Consider the following 25,486-nt stretch of genomic DNA (forward strand, 5'->3'; position numbering starts at 1 on the left):
GAAAGCTTTCTGAAGACCTTATCAGGCTCTAAATTCAGGCTGCAAGGATGGTGCTGGGCAGACAGAAACACAGCAGCTTTTAGACAACCACGGCATATGTTAGTTAAGGGGGCTGTTCCCCTTGTGTGTCAGAGCCTGAGACTCCTCAGCCCCTCTAGGCCCTGAACTTGAATACTCACCGCCTCTCCTCCCTGCCATGTGTATCTTGGGGTTAATTAGAACAACTAGGTTCACACCCTCAACCAGGAACTCTTGGTCAGTGAACAACCTGTACAACTGTACAGGTGGCCCATCAGCAGCTCAACTCAGTACACAAATTTTCTCAAATTGTATCCAAGCTTTCACCTCGTATTTACTGAAGTCTCCTCCATGCCTGGCCCTGCACTGCAGATTCACAAATAAATTGGACCCAGGCCTTTAAGGGGCTCAGGGTGATGGGGCAACACTCATGGAGATGTGGGAAAGAGGGTTTGATTCTCAAGGCTGCCTCTTCCTTGACAAGGCCACTTCTAAGGGCATTTCTCTACAGAACAGGGATTCAGAGAAGGAAGTGAGCCCCCAGCGATGAGATGCACCCCTGGCCTGGAAAGTTGTGCAGATCTAGCTGTTACCCATGTCTGCAGGCTTGCAGGCCACTCAACACTGAAAGCGGGCTGGCCTGGCCTGGGGGCTGTGTGTGACTGAGTCATTGAGCTGAACCTCCTGATGCCAAAGGTCTGAGCCAGAAGCAATTTCCAGGGAACTGCCAGTGCAGAGACCTCCTCTGGGGCCAGAGTTGACTGCGGCCCGAGAATCCAGCCAAGGAAGAGTCCAGGAGAGCCTAGCGCACTCTGGCCTCTCCTGGGCCTCTGCTGTGCTGAGAGCTGTGGATTTTCCTGCGGCTTCCCCAGCAACTGCAGCACGGCCCATGCAACTCCAGCTCAAACTGATTACAGCATGTGTGCTAACTTGGGGATAGTCTGGAATATTCCTTCAACTCCCAAACCAGGGGAGCCCTTGCCTCCGCAGGCATGGCTGCACTGCCCAGCATTTCCTGGGAGATGATCTGCCCCCTCATGTGATCTAAGGGACCCATTGCAGCCACTGCACAGCCTCCCTTCCCCCTGGCGCTTGGCTATTCTTTGCATCTGCTCTGTTTCTCTCCTGACTTCACCTGTGCCCACCTCACCTGCTCAGCCACATTGGTGGCTGCTGTGGTCCCAGTTCCTCTCTTGGCCCGGAGGCTTGAGTGTGCCTCTCCACAGGGGCCTTTCCCCCTGGAAGATTAGTGCTTTCTGCTTCCTGCTCTTGGCTACCACAGTTAAACCCCATGGGCAAGGGTCCAGCAGGGAAAAACGATAACCTTACACTCTAAGGATAAAACTCACACTCTGCTATCTGGGAAAGTCATTAGTTTTGATAGAATTTCAATAGGGACATGCTTGGAACCGTGAGGAAGAAACACTAAAAAGAGTCAAAATTTCTGGAGCACTTACTGTGTACCAGTCTCTGCTTTAAGTACCTTATATTGATCAATTTTTAATCTTTACAGAAATGAAGGTCGTCACTGATAATGAGGAATCGGAGGCACAGAGAGATTAAGTAACTTATCCGGGGTCACAGAGCTGGGATGTCACACAGCCAGGCAGTGGTGTGACAGTAAATGTTTAAGAACTGGATGGAAGAAGGGGAATGATTTGCCTGCTTCCATAGTGTAAATACCATCGTGGCCAGCCTCAAGCTACCAATGTGACATCACTGATGCCGTGTTACTGTGAAGAGATGGGCAGTTAACAATCCGTCATATAGTATTCCTACCATGCAGACATACTAGATGCAAATTTAGTTCAAGAACATAAAGGTAATAAAATATTAAAGTAGTGAGTTTTGAGTATTTATTACCTTTGGTTTTTTTTGTAAAAACAATTATTTTCTACTAGCTTTTTTAAAAAATTTATTTATTTTATTTGTTTTTATTTTTGGCTGTGTTGGGTCTTTGCTGCTGCATGCGGGCTTTTCTCTAGTTGCGGCGAGCAGGGGCCACTCTCCGTCACGGTGCGTGGGCTTCTCACTGCGGTGGCCTCTCCCGTTTTGGAGCACGGGTTCTAGGGTGCGCGGGGTTCAGCAGCTGCGGCACGTGGTCTCAGCAGTTGTGGCACAAGGGCTTAGCCACTCCGCGTCATGTGGGATCCTCCCGGACCAGGGCCCAAACCCGTGTCCCCTGAACTGGCAGGTGGATTCCCAACCACTGTGCCACAAGGGAAGCCCTACCTTTGTTTTTAAGACAATGTATTTACTAGTAAGTTTATATAATTTCATTTTTAATGATGATTGTGTTTAACAATCAGCTACAAAATTCCTGAAAATGTAATGGTCGGTTCTCCCGAGCCAGTTTGAGCTGGTTCCAGCACACCACTGGGGCCAGGATTTAGACTCAGTCATTCTGGAGCCAGCGCTTTCCCCCCTAACCATTACATTATACTGCCCCCAAGAAGGGCATGGAGGCCACCTAGCCAGCCAGATCTGCCCTCATCGGTCAACAGGGCAATAGGTGCTGCAGAGCCAGGCCCCTCCTGGCCACTGTTTCCATGGCCTTCTACCTCCCTCTTATGCCTCCAGAATTCCCCTTTACCCATATCTGATCTCCCTAGGTGAGCCCCACCAACATGCATTAAGCACCTTCTCCACACCAGGTGCTGTTCTAGGCGGTGGGGACAGAGATGAGCTTGTACTCTAGCGGCTCATGAAGTTGTGGGAAAAGATAAGCATATATTCAAATCCAACAGGTTACAACCCAGTCAAGGGCATGGGCCAGACTGTAGCTGCAAAAAGAGAGAGATTACTTCCCCCTGGGAGGTGTCAGGGATGGCTTCACTCAGAGGGGGACACATGAGCAGGGTTTAAAGAATAAATAGAGGGGACTTCCCTGGTGGTCCAGTGGTTATGATTCTGCACTTCTACTGCAGGGATCTCGGGTTTGATCCCTGGTCAGGGAACTAAGATCCTGCATGCTGCGTGGTGCGGCCAAAATAAATAAATAAATAAATAAAATAAATAAATAAATAAAAATTTCAAAAAGTTGAATAAAACTTACAAAATTAAAGTTTAAAAAAATAAATAAAGGCTAAATAGAAGTTTGCCAGGCAGACTGGGGGTTGCGGGTATATAATAGCACGAATAGGAAACAGATCTGAGGTGTACATTTAGATAGACGCCTCATATCCTAGCTGCGGCCCCTGCATCAAGGGAGGGCGAGACAAGGGAGACACGGGGAGAAGCAGTTTGGAGGGCGATGCCGCAATTCTCTTTTGCACGTGCTGGCGTGAGGTCCAGCCAGGAGCCCAAGCTGGACACCAGAGTCCAACCCTGAGATTCAGACTTAGGAGTTGCTGGAGAGCGGGTGATGAGAAAACAAGGGGAAGGCATGAGATGGGAGAAAATCACAGCTTCAACATACATTGATGACGGTCTCAGAGCGAGGCACGAAGGGGGTGCCCCTGGAGGTTGGCCATGGGCTCTTGGAGGATGAGGTCAGGAAGACTAAAAGTTCCTTTCTCCAGCCTTCCCTTCTGCCCATGACACAGGCTAAGGGGGGAACAGGGCCCAACCCGCTGTGGCCATTCTTTCCTCTGCTTTTCTAGGAACAAGACATGAGGCCCAATTTTGCCCTCCACCTCCACCCCAAACTTTACCTATGTGTTCGAACCACACAGCTAAGAAGGGGTGGTGTAAAAGCTGGAGTTAGAAAGCTAGAATTCTAGACTCAGTGAGTGACATACAACACATATAGCACTGGCTGGAGTGCAGGCACACAGCCAGATTGCTCCTGAGCAAATCCCAGCTTTGTCAGCTGTGTGACCTTGGGCAAGTGACCTAGCATCTCTGTGCCTTAGTTTCCTTACCTGTAAAATGGGGATAGTAATTGGACCTAGTTCCTATTTTCTAATTAACCCCAATAGGGTTATTGTGAGAAAGCAGTGAGTTAATACATGAAATGTTCTTAGGACAAAGCCCGGCACCCAGTAAGTGCTCGATAAATGTTAACGACTGTTATTATTAGTAGTATTACAATTGTCCACCTCTGACCCTGCAGTTTATTTTCAGCTCTCTTGTCTTCCCCCAAATTTTTCTTCCAGCAAACCCTAAATGATCGCCAGGGAGTTAGGCGTCTTGGAGAAGACAGTCTGGACACAAGTGTCAATTGGGCTCTGAAAATAGCACTGGCTGCGGTGACGCCTGGAGGGCATTCCTTAAGCTGAGTGAGGCCTGAGCACTGCTCAGCCTGTCGGGAGGTCAGGGCAAGCCACGGAGGCAGAGAGTCCTGCGTGTGTATGTGTGCGTGGGGGGAGGGCACTGGCATACCACACAAGGAGGCAACTGCAGTGCTAAAAAGCATGGAGCATGGCTCCGAAAGGCGATTCCAAAACCAGAGCTACTTTCTGAAGCCGGGATCCTAACCCTAACCCACTCCTCCAGGATCCTGTGTTGCTGCAGGCTCACCTGCTGGGATCCTCCACATTCCTTCCCACCCTCATAAGGCTCTGTAAGTGGGAGTCGCCCACGAGGTGCAGTGCCACTGATGGCCTGCAGGGGGCTCTAGAGCTCTTCCATTTCCCATATTCTGGGCTGCGAGGGTACCACGCTTAAAACAATGGGTTGTGTTTACCGGGCTGAGCAACTATGCTGCTCTGGGAGGTGAGTGAAGAGAAGCTGGGATTTGCTGGTCCCTCGTATGTCCCAGTTCATCCATGCCCCCAACTGACTGTATCAGGTTCAGCCCCTTGGCCTTCCTACTCCACCACCTAACACTACTTTGGGCCGTTTCCCTCACAGCCCCCTAGGGGATGCCTCCAAAAGGTCAGCCTCTTGTCCTTGTGTGGGAAGGCAGGGAGAGGCCGCTGCTTTGGCCTCCCAGGTGCAGCAAGGGTAGCTTCCAATTGCTGGGATGTCAGGTTCTAACAATCCAGCCCCTCAACCTGCTTGTCAGGGAAACATCACGCAGAGGCAGGTTCCCGAAAAGACTGTGCTTACCCTGTTTCTCCGTAAGGCAAAATTCAGTAGCTCTGGGTGCTACGCTAGGAGACCTCATTCAGCAGATCTGTTTACCTGATTGCAACTCTATCAATATACTCTGGATGACAGAAATCACTTCTACGCACTAACTTCTAAGGACATGGCCAAACTAACAAGTTAATATTGGCAAAAAGTTAAAGATAGTCATTTAAAAAACACTTTGAAAAAACTACACATAATTGTTCTTTGGGGCTTTGTCGAAAGTAGAAAAGATAAGGGAAATGTGTTTTTTAATCAGACCAATTTAAGAAAAACACCCATGGTAGGGTTGCCAGATTTAGCAAATATCACATGGGACATACTTATACTAAAAAATTATTTGTTGCTTATCTAAAATCCAAAGGTATCTGAGTGTCCTGTATTTTACTGGGCAACTCTACCCATGGTCCAAGGATATAGGGATTCATTCAGAGGAAATTTCCTATTCATCACCTCGGCCCCAAATCGTAATTCCCTTTGTAATCCCCTTGTGTTACATATGGAAACCCAAGCCACATTGATCGCATTAAACAAAGTAATCAGTTCAAGCACCCCAATCTCACTGCTGAGTAGGAAGGACTTTCATTGTGAGGTTATATCAAAGGAATGAAAAGTAACTTCCAGTAAGATAGCATCAAAAAATTAACAAGAACATCAAACATTTAATGTACACCCACTATGTGCCTGACACTTGTGAATTACCTCTGTTTAATCTTCACAATAACCCTGGGAGGAAGATAGTATTCTGGAAACTAAAAAGAGTATCTACAAGTCTAATTTCTCTACTTCTTGCAAAGGCATGTAAATTTCTAGTCAATTACTTCCCAGGGAAAGAAAGGGGAGGGAAATCGAGAGACAGACTCCATTCCATCAACAAACTGGCTTATTCATAATGCAATGCCGGGTCTGTTGCTCTTTGGTTATGTGCCACTTACACAGGAAACTGTCTTAATTTCAATGAATGATCACTGACTTGGGGTATGGGATCGGGAGAGAACTGGGTGGGAAACCCGTAACGATCTTCAGTAAGTTGGCCTTACAACTGAGGAAGACATGTTACACTTCGGGATAATAAACAGCTCATTTGCTGTGAATAAAGGCACGCTCAAGCCACCCCGAACACTCGGTGACAATGACACGCAGATTCCAAATGTTCTCTGTAAGAAAAAACACCCTTTCTCCTAATCCTTCTTAACTCAACAAGACTGATTGGTTTTTATTATTCATGAATTAATTTTTTACTCAGGGTCCAGCAAGGGAATTGAAGCTATAACGTTTCTCACCGACTGAGGGGGAAAAAAAGCAGATCTCAGCCTCAGCAACACAGCCAGATCCTTGCTGGGATTCCTTGTGGGGTAGGATGTTTTGTTTGTTAAATCAGATAATAATCAATTAATAACCCAAAAATTTAGGTTGTTGGGTATTTTGGGGGGAAAAATTGAGTAAGAATACTGAAGTAGAAAAATAATACTGTCGTGGGACCTTGGTATATTAGGTGTCTCCTGTTATGTTAGGCTGGTATATTAGGCTGTCTCCTATTTCCAAGTCGCACATACAAAAATAGGGGGTGGTGGTGAGAGAGGAAATAACAAAGGCAGCACCAATTTCAAAAGTAATGCGCAGATGAGCAGTTTGCAGGTGAGCAGGTCCAGGCCTGGGACTCGGCATGAAAAGTCACAAGAGGGGTCTCAGGGATCCAGAGGGGGCGCCTCCCTGGTGCCCTCCCTCTAATTTCTGCCTCCAGAGAACAGGTTGAGGTACCCAGGAACAGGGACAGCAGCCCTGGGAGACGCTGAATGGCCAAGAAGGTGATCAAGGGTGGTGAGGTGACTTTGCCTCTCTCTTCACCCAGTTCTTTTCCCAGCTATTCACATGTGCCAAGTCATAACCCCTCTTGTCCTCTGTGTGCCTTTGGTCTGCAAACTTCTCCTGAGATTGCAGCCAGAGGAACCAAGGAACGTTGGGGGCATGGAGAGGCAGAGCCTGGCATGGACCTCAGATGCTTGTGACAGGAGGGTCAGACCCGACCCAGTGTCCTTTATAAGAAACATTTCTCCCTTCCCAGTTCAAAGGCAACACACCTAGCATTTCTGAGGGGGACCGTGTGGCTGACACCATATTCTCCTTCACCAGTCTGTTCAAATTTCAAACACCAGGCATTTTTTGCTCTTGGATGAATTTAGACATGCAAACCTGAAGCCTGTGCAAGTTATGTTTGCAGAAAAACATTTATGTTCAGAGGCAAGACACAGCAACCCTCACCCAGTTACTATGAGGAAACTGGTTATGAGAACTGCTTTGCGCTTTTGGGGAAGAAAAAGCTGCAAGCTGTTATTACTGTTATAATTATTACAACCATCACATTCTTGCTATTATTTCTGTGAAAGCGGTGTTCTTTCTGCCAAAGCTTGTTAGCCTGACTGCTTAGGTAGACAATGTCAACACACCCAAGGGACAAATGACAAAGAGTGAGGCTAAAAGGAAAAGGATAAATACTGCACTCTGCATGCGTGCTGAAGACATGTCTCACCATCAAAACGGAATGTTTTCTGCCGATCGATTAGGAAAGCAAAAACAAAAGCATACGCTAGCTCATTCACTCAGCAACACCAGGATCCCAAACTAGAGCTCAACGTGCTAGGAAGTGAGATAAGAGAGCAGAAAGATGGAAAAATAGACTTCGAATAAAGTTTGGTGCGTCCTGACACCCTCTCACCTGCACCTCCTCAGGTAACAGACAACCAACCTAGAACGTGCGGTTTTTACCCTCTTTGGTGTCCCCACCACATGTGAGCAGGCCATTGACAGTGGGTCAAGGCCTGATGGCTGAATCGGAACAGGGTGGCCCACAACAGCCATTCTGCTTTGGGACCTGTCTCGGCTAATTGCGCGCAGCAGCTCAAAACGGCTCCAACACACCCTCACACTCAGACACACACACATGCACACACGCTCAGGTAGACACACACACACAGACGCACACACCCGACACTCCTTCCTCCAAAACATAGAAAACCGAAGAGGGATGAAAGGACAAAGGCAAACTAGAGCAAGTTGGGATGAAAATAGAGGGAAAAAAATAAGACAAAGGAAAATGTTAAATTGTAGAAGACATGAGAGAATTTCATCTGAAGCACCACCCTTCACATCCTCCACCCTCCCCTAGAGCATTTTCTCACGACTGTATTTCCTTGTTCTTTGCCCTTTGGAAATCAAGAACACACGAAAAGACCAGTGATGATCAAAAACCTTTTGCCGGGTATCTTTTTAAACATACAAGACAGGTGAAAAAACCAAAAGCATAAATCTAAGTAAATATAATACTTTAAGAATTTTATAACAATAAGAAGAAAAAAACCCAAATTTATGAATTCAAGTTAATTCAAGCAATTAAAAAAAATAAAGAGCCACGTTAAAATAACACTTAGCATTTGGGGTTTTGAAACTCATGGCTTCCTAGATAGAAAAGCTTGACTCTAATTGGGCACTTCACATCTGTGCAGTTTTAATGTAGTGTTTCAGTAAACACCGATGAGGCGTGAGGCTGACTGCTGCTGTAATTGGCAGGAGAGGATTCTGATACAGTTTTAAATGAAAATTGATCACATTTGAAACAAGAAGATAAAAACAAAAGCTTGTTGGAGTTTGTTTAACTGTCTTTTGACCTCTGGATGAAATGACATTGAGAAACAAAATAACATTATCCAGAAAACCATTTCCAGAAAAGGCTCAATCCCGGGGATACCAAATGACAATATTGAATAGAATATTTTAAAGTCCTAAGGAACAGAGGACAGAAATTTAAAGAGAGAGAGAGGGAGAGAGAGGGGGGAAGGGAGAGAGAGAGGAAAAGAAGGGGAAAAAAACTTCTTTGGGACTACAATGTGTATAGGTTAAAAAGCATGGCAAAATGAAGATGAAAAAACTTATGTCTGTAACCCCCGGGAAAACTTTTGCTTGGGGCTTATTTTAACCCAAGCACACACAACTCTGAATTTAAGACATTTTGCCAATAGATTTTTCCCCCATCTTGTCCAATTCCATACTGAACGTCCCATGGGCAGATTAAAACCAGTCTGATTTTCCTTGACTTAAGAGTTCTTCACGTTTGACCTTTTTAGCGATAGACTGTCAATGGCCCTATCCAGGGAGAGAAGGGTTAGTCGGCAACTAACCTCTCTGCTGGAGAAGGGCAGTATGGCCTGCTCACCCTCTCGGGTCTGCCAGCCTTGCCCAGGCCCAGAAAACTCAAGAGAGCCTCTAAAGAAAGACTGAACTCCTCTGGCAGCAGGACAGCCAGCCCTTGCGTCTCTCTGCGCTCCCTCTCACACCACGGAAAAACCCCAAGGCTCAGCAGCCCCTCATGGAAATGTGGCCACAGCCTGACCTCAGTCTAGGCAAGGGGTAAAAGGCAGGGTGGCCGGGGCTGTGTTTAAACAGCAGAGCCCGTCGCCCCCGTGACGCCCATCTGAAAGGGGAGCCCCACCATAGCACGCTCTCACACCCGTACACACACAGACACTCTCCTAGGCCAGATGCGGCTCTTGATGTTTCGGGGTTCAGAGATATCCTCTGTATCAAGGGTGTTGACGGCAACAAGAAAGGTCTTGACACTCCCTTAAGCCAATGCTTACAATTAAAGGTGCTATTACAATTAAAGGTGCTATTAAAAGTCCTTTCTGTTTTAATCCTGATCGGTACAGAAAGGCCCTCTAAGTGGGCAGAGACCAGTACACTCACAGGAGGGGCTGGGGCTAGGGACCAGGCGGCTCCAAGTTTCCCACTCATCTCCTTTGTCAGTGTCTTTTTTTTTTTTTTTTTTTTGCAGTACGTGGGCCTCTCACTGTTGTGGCCTCTCCCGTTGCGGAGCACAGGCTCCGGACGCACAGGCTCAGCGGCCATGGCTCACGGGCTTAGCCGCTCCGTGGCATGTGGGATCTTCCCGGACCGGGGCACGAACCCGGGTCCCCTGCATCGGCAGGCGGACTCTCAACCACTGCGCCACCAGGGAAGCCCTGTCAGTGTCTTTTGCTGGATGGTTGCTTGGCGGTCTCTGCTCCTAGGGACAAATTGAGCCCACGCTGTCCTATGGCGTGCCTTCCCATGCCACATCCGGAGTGGGGGCAGCCCCGCAGAACCTGGGAGCCAGCAGGCATTCACTCCCCTCTGCCCGCTGAGCCCCAGGAGCAGTCCTCCGAAGCCACAGGATGCCCCCTCCAGCGCCCTGCTTTCCCCAACAAGGTGCCCAGAGCCACAGACCAGCATGCACCCCAAGTCTTCTGGTGACCTGCTTCCAGCGTGGCCCAGGAAGTGCACGAGGAAATGCCCCAGGGCAGCTTGCCACGTGGGGTCACACTGTCACTAGTGGTAAGGGTCACATGCCCAGTGGCCTAGGGAAAAACTACACCCTCAGCGACTGACCTCTCCCAGGCATTGCCCTGACAACCTCTCCGAGGAAGGGGTCTGGCCCTGCCATCCCTCCCCCGGGACAGCCCTGCCATTATCAGTGAAAGGTCAGCGGCCTCACCAAAGGGGGTGGGGCAGGCTGGCCCGGGGAGGGTTAATCTGCTGGCCAGCCAGCACAGGGGTCACTGTGATGTGCAGAGAAGTTGAGCTTCCCAGTCCCCCCAGAGCTGGTCTGCTAATTACATTTGCAATTATAAACACCGCAACCTCCCTGCGCAGGGACCTGGCCATACCAGCCGATGGGACAACCGGGATGTGATCCTGCCGCAGGCCACCCCAGCCACGTGGGACACCGGGGCCAGCAGAAGCCTATGGGCCCCTCCTCCGAGGAATGACCATGCATGTGACCCTTCCCCGGAGGTCTGAGGCTGATGGGACTGAGAAAGGGGATGCTCACCAGAGATGAAACCCAGTCAGGGGTCACCAGCACTTACAGTGCTAAAAAGACCTTTGATTTATCCCTAGAAATCAGCAAATGGCCTCAAGGGCAGGAGGTGGGCTCAGACTTGTCTGGTCCCAGCATCCCCAAGTTGAGCCCTTCCAGGGTTCCTGGCATGGTCTGTGGACCCCCTACTAGCAGCCCCCTCCTGGGCCCACGCACCCTCTGGGAACCACGGCCACTGCGGAGGACATCAGAGGCTCAGCCCTCAAGCCATGCTGGGGTCCCCCATTGGATCATTCAGCCAAAAGCCACCCGATACCAAGAAAGAAGCTCCCAGCAAGAGCTGTGAGGAGTCCTGACTAATTCTGGGCAGACCTCCTGGTCAAGCTGGAAGAGACTGGGAGGGCCTTGCTTGCAGAGAGAAAAGGGACAGAGCCAGATGATGGCTGGTAGGTGTGGAAAGGCACCAGCCTGGGGTGTTCAGGGTGTGGGCTGGACTTTACTTTGAAGGAGTGGATTACCGTCTAAGTATCTGCTATTCCTTCCCCTTAAATTAGAACCACGAATAATCTTAATCATATTGAGGAAACCACTTAAAGCATCCGCGGAGACAAGTTCTAGGGAACAGCGCTGCAGAACCGCGTCATAAGCATCCGCCTCTTATCTAACTGTTCGGCTGTCTTCCGAACTGAACTTGATTTCCTTTTGAATCCTCACACAGCCAGCTCCATCGCCCACCCGCCAGGCAAACACGCTCACAATGTCTCTCTCACAACCCACCCCTCTTTTTGGGGGCTGCCAGACTTGTACAGAGCTTCCCAGTTCCAACTGCTCAAAAGAAACTAGGCATTTTGCAGAGCACTGAGGAAGGTGACAAACTTTCAATGAGCATGGATTATCTTAAATAAAACCCATTTGGCAAAATGTCCCATTATCAGGAATACGGATCAAGCACACAGGACAAGGTCACGAAGGCCCCCTGGGCTAGGGCCGGGGTGGGGGGGCACTCTGAGAAGGCAGGGTTGTGACATGAAATCTCTATCACAGCCACCTCCCTCACAGAGCTTTCCCCGAAAGTCCCCTCTGTCCCTCCTCTCTTAGACTAAATGGAATAGGTATTGATTACTCCAAATCAATAGAATGAAAATGTTCTTGTTTGGTGGGTCAGTTTGTTTCTTCATATATATTTTTTTAAGAAACATATTTTTATATGTCCCAATTATTGGTAAAATCGAGGACTGTTTGTAAAATGGAGTTGGGGAAATAAGCTCTGAGAGGAAATTTCCAGTTCATGTCAAGACCTCACTGAGCTGGAAAGGGCCTTACCAGGGACTGGGGCCCTCTGCGCTGACCCACTGTTTTCTCCTAGTTCATCACCCTCAGGCCTGAACGAGCCCACCCTCTTCCATGGCAGCCCACACCTCCAGAAGTGTGGCAGGCACGTAAAAGTTTATTTCCTAGAGCCCCTCCCTCAGAAAACCAAGACTAATGTCCTCACTCTGATTTATTTTTACACGTACCATTAAAAATTAATTTCCCCCTTTGTTTTTCTCTGGGTCACTGATTCTGAATTACCATGTGGCATTTTTCCTACGTGTGAACCCACATATTTTACCTTCAGGACAGTTTGTTCTCTGTTTCTTTAACATCAGCAAAGTGGTCATCGGACGCTGGGTGACGCAGCGCCCCCTGCTCCCTGGATTTTATGCCGAGGGTCTCCATCAGGTCCGTCCCCGACGCATTTGTACACAAGCCCACACAGGCCAGCACACTCACTCCCACTCTGGCTGATTATATATGTACATAAAATATTGATTAGAACTGGTAATGGAGTCACCTACAGGATTGGCTACAGGAAAATGAAAATGAAGGAGAGAAAGGTATGAAGGTCCGGGTATATATATATATATATGTGTGTGTGTGTGTGTGTGTGTGTGTGTGTGTGTGTGTGTTAATTTCTCACCTGGAAAGTGAAAATAACACTAAAGCATTAAAAAAATGCTCTCCGTGTATCAGCAGGTGAGAAGGAAATATGGGAAGTTCTTTCTCACTGGACTGTGGTCCCTGCACCCTTGGGTTTTTTCCAGTCCAGGGATATCAACTAAGCCAAAGAGGTAGAAATTGTGTGTACAGAGCACTCGAACCCACTCTCGTATATGTTCCCCAAGAAACATCGGCACCGTAATGGATGGATTCATTCTATGGTCCTTCCAACAGACCAAAGAATGCAGTCCTCTGTCTTGTTACTTTGCTACCAGTGGCTCTAAAGCTGCTTGTGAAGCACCGGGGCTGAGGTCAGAAAGATGCCTCCCCCCAAACCAGCCTCTGACCTCCACAAGCTCGTCCTTGGAAATTCTGGACCCCTGTGACTACAGCAGAGGTAAACCCTCGCCAGGAGGCACACACCTGTACATGGGGCCAGCTCACTAATGCTTCGGCGGTTGCCCAGCAGGTCCTGGGCTCTGAGAAACAGCATCTCACAGGGATGCTTAGCTCCTCCGTAGAAAAAGCAGGCATGTTTCTGGCTTTTCCTCTGTCCCATGGAGTGAGAAGCTAATTCCTTGCAAAGAAACCAAGAAGGCTAGGGAGTCCAAACCACTCTCAGGCTTACTTTATAACTGATTTCCACTTCAAACCTTTCCCAGGCACCCAGGACCTCAGCTCCCTCTCTCCCCTTTGCCGCTTCCCCGACATTCCTTTTTCGCCCACATTTCTCCTCAAACTCAAGCCAGGGTTGCCGTCAACTCGATGAATTACCCAACTGCTAAATCCCCCATCTCTCCTTGCTTTCTTGGTCAACATAATCAAAAGATGTACTTCCCCATAGGAAATTTCATATTTATTGACTGTGACTTGAGCCAGGGACAAATACATAGAGATTTCAAGCTCAACTAAAGAAGGCACCTCTGGAGAGAGTGACCTAAATAATTTAAATATCCAATATTTGTCGTACTTGGTAGTTTTACGTGAGGAAATGCCCCCACAAACATCCTACATTGTTCACAGCTTCGCCCACGCCGGAGGTTCCTTTGGGGGCTCCCACTCTCTTACGGAAGGAGCACCACCGTGTGAAACTACCCCTCACTCCACCCCCACCAGCCACGCAAGCTGGGATCAGTGTAACCTTTAAAGAGAATGAAAAGCCACTTTTCAAACTGATGGAAATCTGAATCCATTATAATTAAAGATTCCCCTCATCTCCCAACGCAATCGCCTTCTTCTGACACTCTGTCTAAATTCCGGCGGCATCTAAAGGACCCTCTGTCGAGGGAAACCCCAAAACTACAAGCAAAAAGGTCAGCGTGGAGGCTGGACAGTCCGGCCACCCCCAGGAGATGCTGCTGTGAAGTTGCCTCCTCTCTCACGCGTGGTCCACCTGGGGTGGAGGTATTCTGTGCAGCGAGGGGGATGTAATCACACTTCCTGGGACCCCACGTTATCCAGAGTATTGTTGTAGGGATGTCGCGGTTCTTGGGAGGAAGGGGTGGTACAAAAATGAAAGGATGGCGGTACGAGAACTGACTTTGGTAGTTCTGTTTGCTTCAGGAAAAAAAAGGGGGAGGAAGAAGAGGAAGAAGTTAAACAGTTCCGCGAGAACCTAGAGTTTCCATTGTATTATTGTTTGAAGCCTTCCGAGGGACCACTTTGCACGCGCCCACACCCCGACGCCGGGACACCAGCCCGGAGCGCGGCGGCACGCGTAGAGCCCGCGGGGAGACCAGGGCAGGTACCCGGGCAGGTGGGACGACAACCGCGGAGGGCCCTGGGAGGGAAACCGCGGGTGGCCGGGGCAGGACCCCGGAGAGCCCAGGCTGGCCGCGCGGGGCAGCCTCCCACCGTTCAGGGAATCAGTTCTCCGCTTCCTCACTCTGCGCGCTCGGCACGCTGCCCAAGCTCGGGGACCCGCGGTTACTGCGAGTCGCTTCCTGCAGTCCCCGCCGTCACCCACGCGCACGCCGCTCAGACAACCCCGGGTTCCAGGGAGGCGAGCGCTAAGCCGCCCGGGGCACGGAAATCACGCCAGTCTGTTTCGCAGGGCGCAGCCTCTCCTAAAGCCGCGAGCCAACTTTGCCTCCGCCGCTGTGCTGAGCCGACTGTCCCCACTCACAGCGGGATGCGGGCTCCCCTCGCAGGGCGTGCGGGGCGCAGTCTGCCCGGGCCGCGCCGCCCGCACCCCTGGGGTGGCTTGAGTCCACCGCGCCGCGTGCGTGCCCTCGGGGCGCCCCACTGGGACTGCGGTGCGAGACGGCGCTGGCCGCCCACAGTTTCCAAACCTGCGCGGCACGTTCGATTTCGTCCCCTTGCTGGGATCGTTTTTGGTCCCCAGTAGGGAAATAAACATTAAACTCAAAGGGCTCGCAGGGAGGCTTTCCCGGATGGGACCCGGTATCCTTGCGACACTCCCGCACCTGTTCTAGGCTTGCTCCTCCCCAACCCACAGAAACGCAAAGATTTTCTCCCCGCGGGGAAGGTCTGAGAGAAAGAGTGAATGAGAAAGCTCCGCTCTTACCTAAAAGTGAGGGTTTGTAAAAGGGGGTGAGGGAAAAGTTAGAGTCGGGTTTATCCCCAGAAGGAAACCCAGGAAGTGGGTGGTTTTCCCTCTCCAACCTCCCCACCCCCCCCCCAAGTGCCCCCGGGGTCCCTGCCACTTCAAGAATGCCTAGAAGAAGAACTGCGACACCCAGACGGAAGGACAGACACAGACGGAGAAGCAGAGGACCTACTGGTTGTGGTAGCCGAGGGGGTCCGGGATGCAGAGTTCTGACACGTCCATCAGTCCCCTTTTAGCATTCCCAGTTGGTAGAGAAAGGCGGCGGGGAAATCACGCGGAAGAGCGAGTGAAGGGCACCGGCGAGGTGCGAGTCCGGGCAGGGGCACGGTGAGCGGGAGAAGGCAGAGTGGAAGGAAGCACCGTGGTGGGGCGAGAGGGAGGCAGAGAGCCTTGCGCGCCCAGCCCAGCGCTGCCACTGATGCACACACTCCGAGCGGGCAGAGGGGATGGGGAGCCGTGGAGGAGGCTCGGGCACCAGAGACTTGGAGCCCACTAACCCTACTGTAGCTTTAAGGCTGGGAGACCGATGTATGGTTTGGCTCCTATTGGCTATCTCTCAGGGGCTGGACTTAAAGTGACAGAATCGAGCTGGGGTGGGGGGAGGGGGGTGAGCCAGAGAGACTTCAATGGAATCAGACGCTCGCGCGAGGTCCCCACCTCCTGAGGAGTAGGATTGTGCTGTAGAGCTGCAAGGCCTGTCTTCTCGCCATTAAAGAAAAAAAAAAAATTGTCCAAGTGGCTGGTGGGTTTGGGGGGTTGAAAGATATGCCCCTTGTATATCTTCTCACCCCCATCCTATCTTTTAACTGGCAGGTTTAGCAAACTCACCTCTCAGCTTTTCGGAAGGGGTCTGTTTTACAAATTAAAAATGAGTCACATTTCTCCTCCCTCATATCAAGGGGAAGAGGCCAGCGCCTTAGAAATTCATAGCCTCAAACCTGGTGTTTGGTGCACAGAAGTGCAAAGGGTCAGGCCAGCAGGTGAGGCCCAGCAAGAGAGAACAGGATAGAAACTGATTCCCTTCCCAGCTCTCATCACCTGGGCCGGTGGGTTCTGAAAGGCTCTCATATGGCGAGACGCAGGGCACGCTTCTATAAGACGCTCTCTAGATGCATAAAATCATGCCCACTGGCAACTCTCAGAAACGTACCCAGGACACAGACACGAGCAAATAAATTCCTGTCTGCTTAGAAAAACACAGTTGTGGTTAAAACAACCGACTTACCTGCCACATCCACTTCGAGGCACAAGTAGACACTTCAACATACACACCTGAATCCCCAGCTACAAACACACCTGCAATCCCTGCCTGCTGCTCCCTCCACGAACCTGAATGTTATGGGCTGCCACTGCACCAAAACCAGCTTTACGTCGAGCCCCAATCCTTCTTCTGGGGCTTGTCATCTTTTGAGATGTGACAGCCACAGGGATAATCAATTTGATGATTCAAATGAGTGTGGGGAGAGGATAGGTATAGAATTATTTAAAGAGGGGGAAAAGCCCTCAGGAGAGACCACCACCTTATTCTCCTATATTCTGCAAAGGACAATGAGCCCAAGGGGGGGAAATTTCATTGTATCACCAAAATAATGTCTAAATGGAGTGTAACTGCAGGCAGTGTCCAAGCACTTCAGGAATAAAAGCAGGAGGGTTGTGAGCAACCCCAGAGGGGCTGGCCACTCAGAAGGGGCTGGGGAATGGGCAGCAAGACAGCAGATGATACTTGACTTGGATAAATGGAAGCTTGTGCAGGCTGGGAAACAAAGCTGAGGTTTTTCCTATGTGCTGAAGTGGAGGAACGCATGGGATTCTCCAGGCTCGGGGCGCTGGCAGATATCTCACAGAGAGATGGATGAAGATGTCGACTCTGTCAGCAGAACCCCTGGCAGCCCGGATTGTTTTAATCACATAGGTACTTGGTTACGTTGGAGACGGAAAGAGAGGTGCAGAGACACAACCACCATCTCTTGCCAAGACCTCAGTGACTGGTTTCTCTGTATCCTTTCTGGCCCCTGGAAATCCACTCTCCAAGCCACAGCAGCCAGGGAGTGCACTGTAAGATGCACACCCAAAGTCTCCTTTGCAATTTGTTGCAATCAGGAAAAAGGCCCCAGTCCTTCCCTGTGGTCTACAAGGCAAGCCCCAGATGACAGGCTCCTGTTGTCTCCCCACCTCTCCTCAGCCCATGCCGTGTCCCCCTCAGGCTCTGCCCCTGCCACCTAGAACGCCCCACCTTCCAGATCACGCCAGAACCTTCTGCTATTTGCCTTGCTTCAGGTAATTTATTAGTTTGCAATTATACGCATATTGGTATGAATAATACCCCCTACCCCGGCACACACGCACTAGATTGTAAGCTCCATAAGGGTGGGGACCTTGTCTGTCTTTGCTCACTGGAGAATCCCTGGTGCTTACCGGTGCCTAGCACACAGCAGTTGCTTGATAAAGACTTTGTTGAATGAAATGTTAGACCACAGCAGTTTGGAGGGTGGGAGTGGGCAAAGCCTGCTGAGGGGACAGGCTGGCTACCCTGGAGGGGCTTAGTCCCTGACAGGTTGTAGGAGATCTGTTGGCTCCTTGCTTTGGGTGGGTGCACCTTTTTTTAAACTGGAGACAGAGCACAGTCGATGGAGCATGAAAAGAAAGACAACTTCACAGCCCGGAGCAATGGGTGCAAAGCCACTGGGGGCGAATGAGGGAAAACAGGCTCAAAACACACACACGCTACTATATATTATATAAAGTAGATAATTAATAAGAGTACGTACAGCACAGGCAACTCTACTCAGTAATGACCTGTACGGGAATAGAATCTACAAAAGAGTGGATATATGTATATGTATAACTGATTCACTTTGCTGTACAGCGGAAATTAACACAACACTGTAACTCAGCTATACTCTAATAAAAATTAATTAAAAAAAAAAAAAGCTAGGCTAACGCCCACACAACTACTGTCTGCATCCAAGGCACAGGGATGCAGGAACTGAAGGCCTCATCCCTGGGCACAAGCAGATTGTCCTCCAGGGCAAGAATGAGGTCCCTAAGATCTGGTCCTCTTCTGACCGTCTTCCTCCGCCGTGCCTGTCCAGTCCCCTTGCACGTGGCCCTGGGGCAGAGTTCTTCCTCCTTTCCCTCCCTGGCAAGTGTGAGCCTGTGGACTCCACTGCAGGGGAGAAGAGGACCCACCAGCAGAGACATCCTGGTGACCTGATTCAGCCTGGCAGACCCAGGCATCTCCTGTGGTTTTTCCAGGCAAACATGGCCAGGACACACACTATTCATGGTACCAGCTTTTCTCCCTCTCTGTCCTCAGCCAGCTCATGGGGGGATGGATTTCCTTCCTGAAGCTAGAGTGGGTTCCACGCCTGTAGCTGGAGAAGCGGTAATGTGGGAGCGTGCAGAGGACTCCGGGATCTGGTCCTAACCACTCCGCATGGCCTTGCTGATGTCATCTCTTCTCCAGAAAACAAAGGGGGTAGAATGGGGTGGGCAAGGCTCTTGTGCTCCTTCAAGCTTGAAATTCATTCAGCCAATCATCATCTCAATCTTCCACTGCTCCCCTGAAGCAGGGGCTATTGGTAATCCACCCCAGCAAAAAACTCTAAGCCACCCCTTCACTGTCCCGTGTCCCAGTACTGGCACGCCTAGGTGGGCAAGTCAGCCCAAAGGGAATGGAACAAAATGTATTAGACACAGTAATTGTGGAGGGTAGAAGGGGACAGCAGCTGACTTTCTCTTGTGACAAATTCCTTTAAATAGATATTTATTACATTCACAGGACCTTACGGCTGGGGAGTGGGGGTGGGGAGGGTTCAGGGAATCATTTAGAACCATCAGCAGACTTTATAAATACGGAAATGCGTAAATGGCCCTGTGTGGTGAAGGGACCTCCCCAAGGTCACATGGCGAACAACTGGCAAAGCACGGGTTTCTACTTATTCAACTCCTAACTCTCTGTATACAAGTCTCTTCACTTTCCCTCCTCCCTGCTTGCCCAAGTTCAAGCTCTTTCCTAAGGAATATGAAGACAAACCAGAACCATGCCCTTGGCAACAACACTCCACACACACATCACCTGGGAGATGGTGGGGACCCAGCCTTCTGTGTCCACACCCTTCCCCAAGTGGTCTCCTTGGGGTGGGGTCCGGGAGGTAGATAAGTAGGAAAACATACCCAGACACAGCTCGGAGTGTTCTGTCCCCCAAATCTATGTTCCTCTGGGTACAAAAAGCCCCAGGTATCTCACGCATAGCCGAACCCAGGTCCACACTAGCCACCCACTCTTTCCCATCCCAGCCTGGCTAAGTCCTTAGAATGGGCTGTCCGAATGCCTGCACCTGGATCTCGAGGGCCACTCAAGCTGTCTTGCCATGATCTATGCGGCGGACCCCAGTGCAGCACCCCTTGCCACAAGTGTGGTGAAGATCACCACCTTGCACTGGTCTTGGTGTGTATGTCCCTGTCTTGAGGTGCCCCCCTGCCCCGACACTGCTCATTTCTGCACATGCAAGGCAGCAGCAAGCGGTGTCTCTCGGGTTCTTGAATCCCCTCCCTGGATGGGCTGCTTCCAGCTCAACCATGGGGACGCTTTTCTCAGCTTTCAAGCCAGGCAACCTAGCAGGAGGACCTAATGGCTTCATCACTAAAAGACAAGAGCAACGAGAATTTCTGGCAATTCCACCACATGCTCCCTAAGCATGGTGAATGCGGGACACTGATTGTTTGGTTACAGCGTCCCTGTCCCTCAACCTTATCCATGTTCCCCAAACCAAGTTTCCAGGTGAGAATGATGCCTTGAGAAACATAAGGTGTATAGTTAATTCTTACCACCAGCCCAGGAAGGAGAGGATGCCTCCGTGAAACTGAATCACAGTCCAAGCCTGTTTCTGTTCCACCCCAGGGTAAGCGCTGGGGGAGGTGAGTCGGGGAAGCACAACCATTGACGGTCCATGAGGACTAAGGTGGGCCCAGCCAGGAGAGTGAGCCTAACCTGGACATCTCTGGATACCGTGCTGATCAGGCCAGGGCTCCATGGACTCCTGGCCAGAGACAATGTGCCAACCACACACCCCTGCGGGCCCACTCTCTTCTCAGTGCTTGAATTTGGGGTGTGGAGTTATATCCCCGAGTGCTGGTCAGCAGACTGGCAGCCCACTGGCTGGCACGAGTCCCAAGAATCATAATGAACTGATAACGCTAATACAATGCGAGTTTGTGCTCCCATAATAGTCTCCTGCTGACAGATAAATGCTGCGGAAACATGATGGCTTTTCCTGAAGCTGTAATGGGCCATTATTGGGGCAAGAAGGCTCGTGTCCTATTAGTGCTGCCGCCATGACACCAAAGATAAAATGTGAAGGGGATGACGTCTTGAGTGGATAAATGCTTGGGTTCCCTCCCACCACCACTATCAGCCGTTTCATCATCTGAAATCCTTACCAGGGGTCTTGGAATAACTTCCAGATATTTCAAAGCTCCATTTTTTTTTTTCCCCTGAGCCTCAAGATCCCATTCTCACCAACACAGCTGAATGGCATATTGAAGTTCTCTGCTGGCCAAAAAGATTCCTTGCCCTGTGCAAGATGGGGACTGCAGTGAGTGGGCCAGCTGTGGGGTCAGGAGGGTGAGACATGTCTCTCCATAGAAACAAAGATCGTTTTCCTTCCTCATCACCAGGAGAATAAGAACACATCATGACTCTAAGAGCTTTGTCACCTGCCAAATTTGGGGGGAAAGAAAGATGATCCAGAGAAGGAGTACAAAGAGAGGAAGAGAGGCAGAGAAGGAGAAGGATGTGGGGAGAGGGAGGGGGGAGGAGAATGTGCCTTGATAGCACCTGCTACCTAGGAGGCATTAAACAACCAGCGATTAACTGAATGAATGATCTGTCTAATGAAATATTTTCCATTACAGTGGATTGTGGGGTTTGTTTTTTGTTTGTTTTTTCAGTTCGCGGGCCTCTCACTGTTGTGGCCTCTCCCGCTGCGGAGCACAGGCTCCGGATGCGCAGGCTCAGCGGCCATGGCTCACGGGCCCAGCCGCTCCGTGGCATGTGACATCTTCCCGGACCGGGGCACGAACCCGTGTCCCCTGCATCGGCAGGCGGACTCTCAACCACTGCGCCACCAGGGAAGCCCTGGATTGTGGGTTTTTTCGTAACTAATAACAAAGAGATTTGACCTTATTTTCATTTGTCACATATTAATTTATCATCTAATTTCTTGTGACTTTTGCATCAATTTAAGCATAAAACATAGTTGATTTCAAATACCAAGCAGACAATTTGTTTCTAGGGCCTCATCATTGGTAGAAGGCAAACTTTTTCTTTGATGATAGTTTTAACTGCCAAAATCTCACGGTCAACACTAGCCACAGAAAGAGTGAAGAATTTGCTTTGCAAACTCACAGATTATGCCTCCTAGTTCATTTCTCTTCTCAGGGATCATTATCTTAAAGAAATCATGAAATACATGAAACTTTGGGCAAATTAATTCTAAACTACCAAACACATGTAAGGTGGTGTTATTTACTGGGAACAAAGAAACATGTTGGCTGAGCCTGTGTCCCTAGCATTAATGACATAAAAGTCAACCCTGGGAACATTGAACTGTGTTTTCATTTCCTAATGGCTCAGTTAAGGTAAAACTTATTTCATTATTTTTCAGAATAAAATGCATTTTATTTTTGTTCTAGTAAAATGTTTTATGGAGAGGGAAAAATACCAAATGCTTTTAGGTTTTAGGAAAAGTCAAACATAAGTGTTTTATAAACTGTCAAATGCTCTAGCTATGTAAAACATGATTAAGATGATAGCTTTCGGCTGTGTTTTTACATGAGAAAAGTGCTGGCCAACTGTTAGCTTCCCAAATGTATATTATTGTAATGAAACCAGTTCCATGGGTGAAGTCCCCACTGCTCTGAATGATGTAATTATGTATGGGTCAGTACCAATTCCAGGTGAAGTCTCCAGCCTTGTAGCAGGGCCACCTCTAACAGCTTTATCCTTCGTAAACAATTAGAAACAAGCTTCACTAGAACTCCTGACTTAGAAGGGTTTGCCTTTCCAAGAAGGACACGGCAAGGCAGGAAGGGAAACTGCAGGGGGACCAAAGAGAGTTTACAGAAATGGGTAAAGGGCAGTCAACGATACAAGATTTAATATGGATAAACATGGGTAATACACTTGTCAGCAATGACCCTACAATGAGCCAGACTATAGGAGAGCTGGTGGAAGAGCAGCGATGCAGAGAGACATCTGGGGTCAGGACAGATAGCACATTAAGCGTGGGCCTCCAGCTCAATGGCATGATAAACACTGCTTTGGGGTAATTCTACAAAACCCAGCCGAGCAGAGAACAGCCATAATTCCTCTTTACTCTCCCTTACTAAAGGCACTGATGGAATTTTATGTTCAGCCCTGAGGGACTTGCTTCGAAAGCAGACTGGAAGGGTGATGAGGAAAGGAATGGAAGAGTGGTGGAGAACGTGTCAAGGCCTCCTGAAGGGTGTCTGAGCCCCACAAGGAGAGGGACAACTGTGGGACAAGGTGGGATGGGTTGCCCCTGCACACTGAAGGACATTACCTGGGTCCAGAGCCCGAGCCACACGTGCACACTGTAGGTGTCATTGCAGGTTCCCTCGACTGTCTCCATTTTTCTCTCTCTTGCTCAGCACCCACTCAGGCTGAGTCTCACCTCCACGTCTGGTGCATGAGGTTTGGTTTACTGAGGGGCCGGACGATGCACCCCAGAAGTTCAGGAGGGTAGCTCCCTGAGTTCTTCCCTTTTTTTCTGCCCTCTGTGCCCTGTTTCATGGTGTGATTTCTCTTTATAAACCTTCCAGAAGAGACATGCACCCCCAGCAACCTGCTAGGTCTCTTTGAGGCCAGATGAGACGTGGTGGCCAGCACAGTACCCATCATACCCTATTGCTTGGCATCCGTCCTCGCCCCCACCTCCCCTTTACATCACCCTCCATTCCCTGGCCTTGTACCTCTCCAATGAAGCATCAGCATTGCAAAGCTGGCCTCAGGCTCTGTTTTGTAGGGGACCAAGGCTAGGATAAAGACTGAATCAGCAAATGGCTCAGGGCCACTGACTTTCTCTCAGTTCACACTATTTTATTGTTTACTATGCCTTCCTTGTTTGGGAAGGAGAAGCATAGTGAGTGCAATGATTGATGGATTACATGGGTGGTCACTGCACTAGTAACAGCCTCCCTGGCTCACAAATGCCCATGCGGACGCTGCCCCATCCATCCCCCAGCTCATCCACTCAGACACCTTGGTTCTGGTTCAGTTGCCAAGACGTTCAGGTCAGTGGTATCATCCGAAGCCAAGATCAGAAGCCCCTGGCCCCATGTCTCTTCTCCACTCCCCTCTTTTCGTTCTCCCCCATACCACGGGAGGCCCAGTGCACACTGTGCTCTCCCTTCTCGCTGCTTTTCTCCATACTGAGATGTGCCACTTCCTTGGGTGACCGTCTTTCCCCACATGCACACCCACTCAACGATAACTCTATGCTGGTTTTGGCTTCAAGCACCAGGAGAGTCCAGTGGCTTCAGGGATAGGAGTCTATGATCTCACACGGCAAAGGCTCCAGGGGCAGGTGGTTTCATCTTTTTGGTGGGCCGTCCTTAGCATACTGGCTGTCGTCTTCGCCTTGTTCCCCCAGGGATGAAGGTTGTGTCTTGTGGCCTAAGCAACACTTCCTCACCCAGTGTGTCCAAAGCCAGGAAGGGGATGTATGCATATGTGTGTTTATGCTGGGAGAAATGTCACCCCTTATGTCTCTAGTTTGTTTTTCAGTGTTTGTTTTGATTTGATATGATTCCGGAGGACAATCTTTCCCAGAAGTTCCCCATTCCCACTCCAGCAGACTTATCCTCACATCTTCTTGGCCAGAATCCAGAAACATACTGACCCCAAAGCAATCACTGTCAGAGGAGAAATGGATTGCCACGATTGGTTTAAAATATGTTTACTCCCTGAAGCTGGGGGAGAGGCTCACTTTTTAACGTTCAGTGACAAACAAGATGGACTTCTGTTAGAGGAGGAAGTAGGAATGGCTGGTGGGTGAGCACTAAACAGTGCCTGCCACACCTGGGCCTTACCGTTGGCAGGGCCGTGGCGATAGGCCACCGATGGGATGTGAACAAGAAGAGGTTCATCGTCTGTAGGGATGTAAAAACAATAATAAAACTGACTCTAAGTCAGGCTACTTTTTTTTCTCGTCTTGCTCTAGAAAGTCGAAACAATGTCAGTGATAAAATACCCCTCCCCAAGGAAACCTCTCGTTGGTCTAAGTTCTAAACGACTGCTGCAGTTGCTGTTGAGTTTTAATAATATACGTAAGCTTCAAATTAGCATGCTCTTATTACCTGTTCTTTAATAAAAATCACATTCCACCTGGAGGTTATGAAGTCAGCCAAACACACACAAACTTAGCTCCCCTTAGCTCCCTGGGTGTTTCAAGAGTCCATACTTTACCTGCCATCTACTCCCTACAGGTAGCCCTGAGGAAACTCAGGATGTGAAAACACAGGATACTGGCCCCAGATAGCTGAGGTGCATATCAAAGGGATGATTTCAGTGAGCCCAGACTCTTGCATCTTCCCATGCACAGAAAAAGCGCTAAATTTCTTAACTTGAGATATCTGTGTTTTTTTTTTAATTAACAATAATCTTTTGAAGGTCAGACGACCTGCCCTTTTGTTGCAAAACTTCTATATAACCTGACGCCTGCCTGGCCTCCCTGGAGCAGTTCTCAGCGTTACTTGAGATGCTGCCTCCCAGGCTTGAAGTCCTAAAAATTCCTGCCGAATAAAACATAACTCTCAAAAAAAAAAAAAATTCCATTCTTAAAATGCAGAATTGTTCAAGCTCACTTATGGCCCGTTTGTGTCTTGGTCACCGTGGTACTTATTAAACATATCCCTGTGTTCAAACGGTAGGTTCAAAGTAAACTATGATAGCACGGTGTCCTAGAGACAGAGAAAGAACTCAGCTTACTTCAATCTTGTTATTCTATGTGAAATTTTTATTTGCATTTAAA

General features: G+C 49.4%; 1 protein-coding gene across 2 annotated transcripts in view; it reads right to left on the reverse strand.

Moving 5' to 3' along the window:
- ESRRB (estrogen related receptor beta) overlaps positions 1-25,486 on the reverse strand; it is a gene marked incomplete at both ends in the record, with an annotated part of 170,274 nt that overhangs the window by 89,405 nt on the left and 55,383 nt on the right. Inside the window, one exon of one of the 2 annotated variants that reach the window (XM_082846033.1) lies at positions 15,604-15,686. The exons of the other annotated variant lie outside the window; for it this stretch is intronic. Coding sequence (XP_082702159.1) covers positions 15,604-15,653 — 50 coding nt within the window. Of the gene's footprint in view, positions 1-15,603; positions 15,687-25,486 lie in introns of those variants that run through there. 2 annotated transcript variants of the gene reach the window in all.

The sequence above is a fragment of the Leucopleurus acutus genome, assembly GCF_964270905.1.
Source record: "Leucopleurus acutus genome assembly, chromosome: 1".
Lineage (NCBI taxonomy): Eukaryota > Metazoa > Chordata > Mammalia > Artiodactyla > Delphinidae > Leucopleurus > Leucopleurus acutus.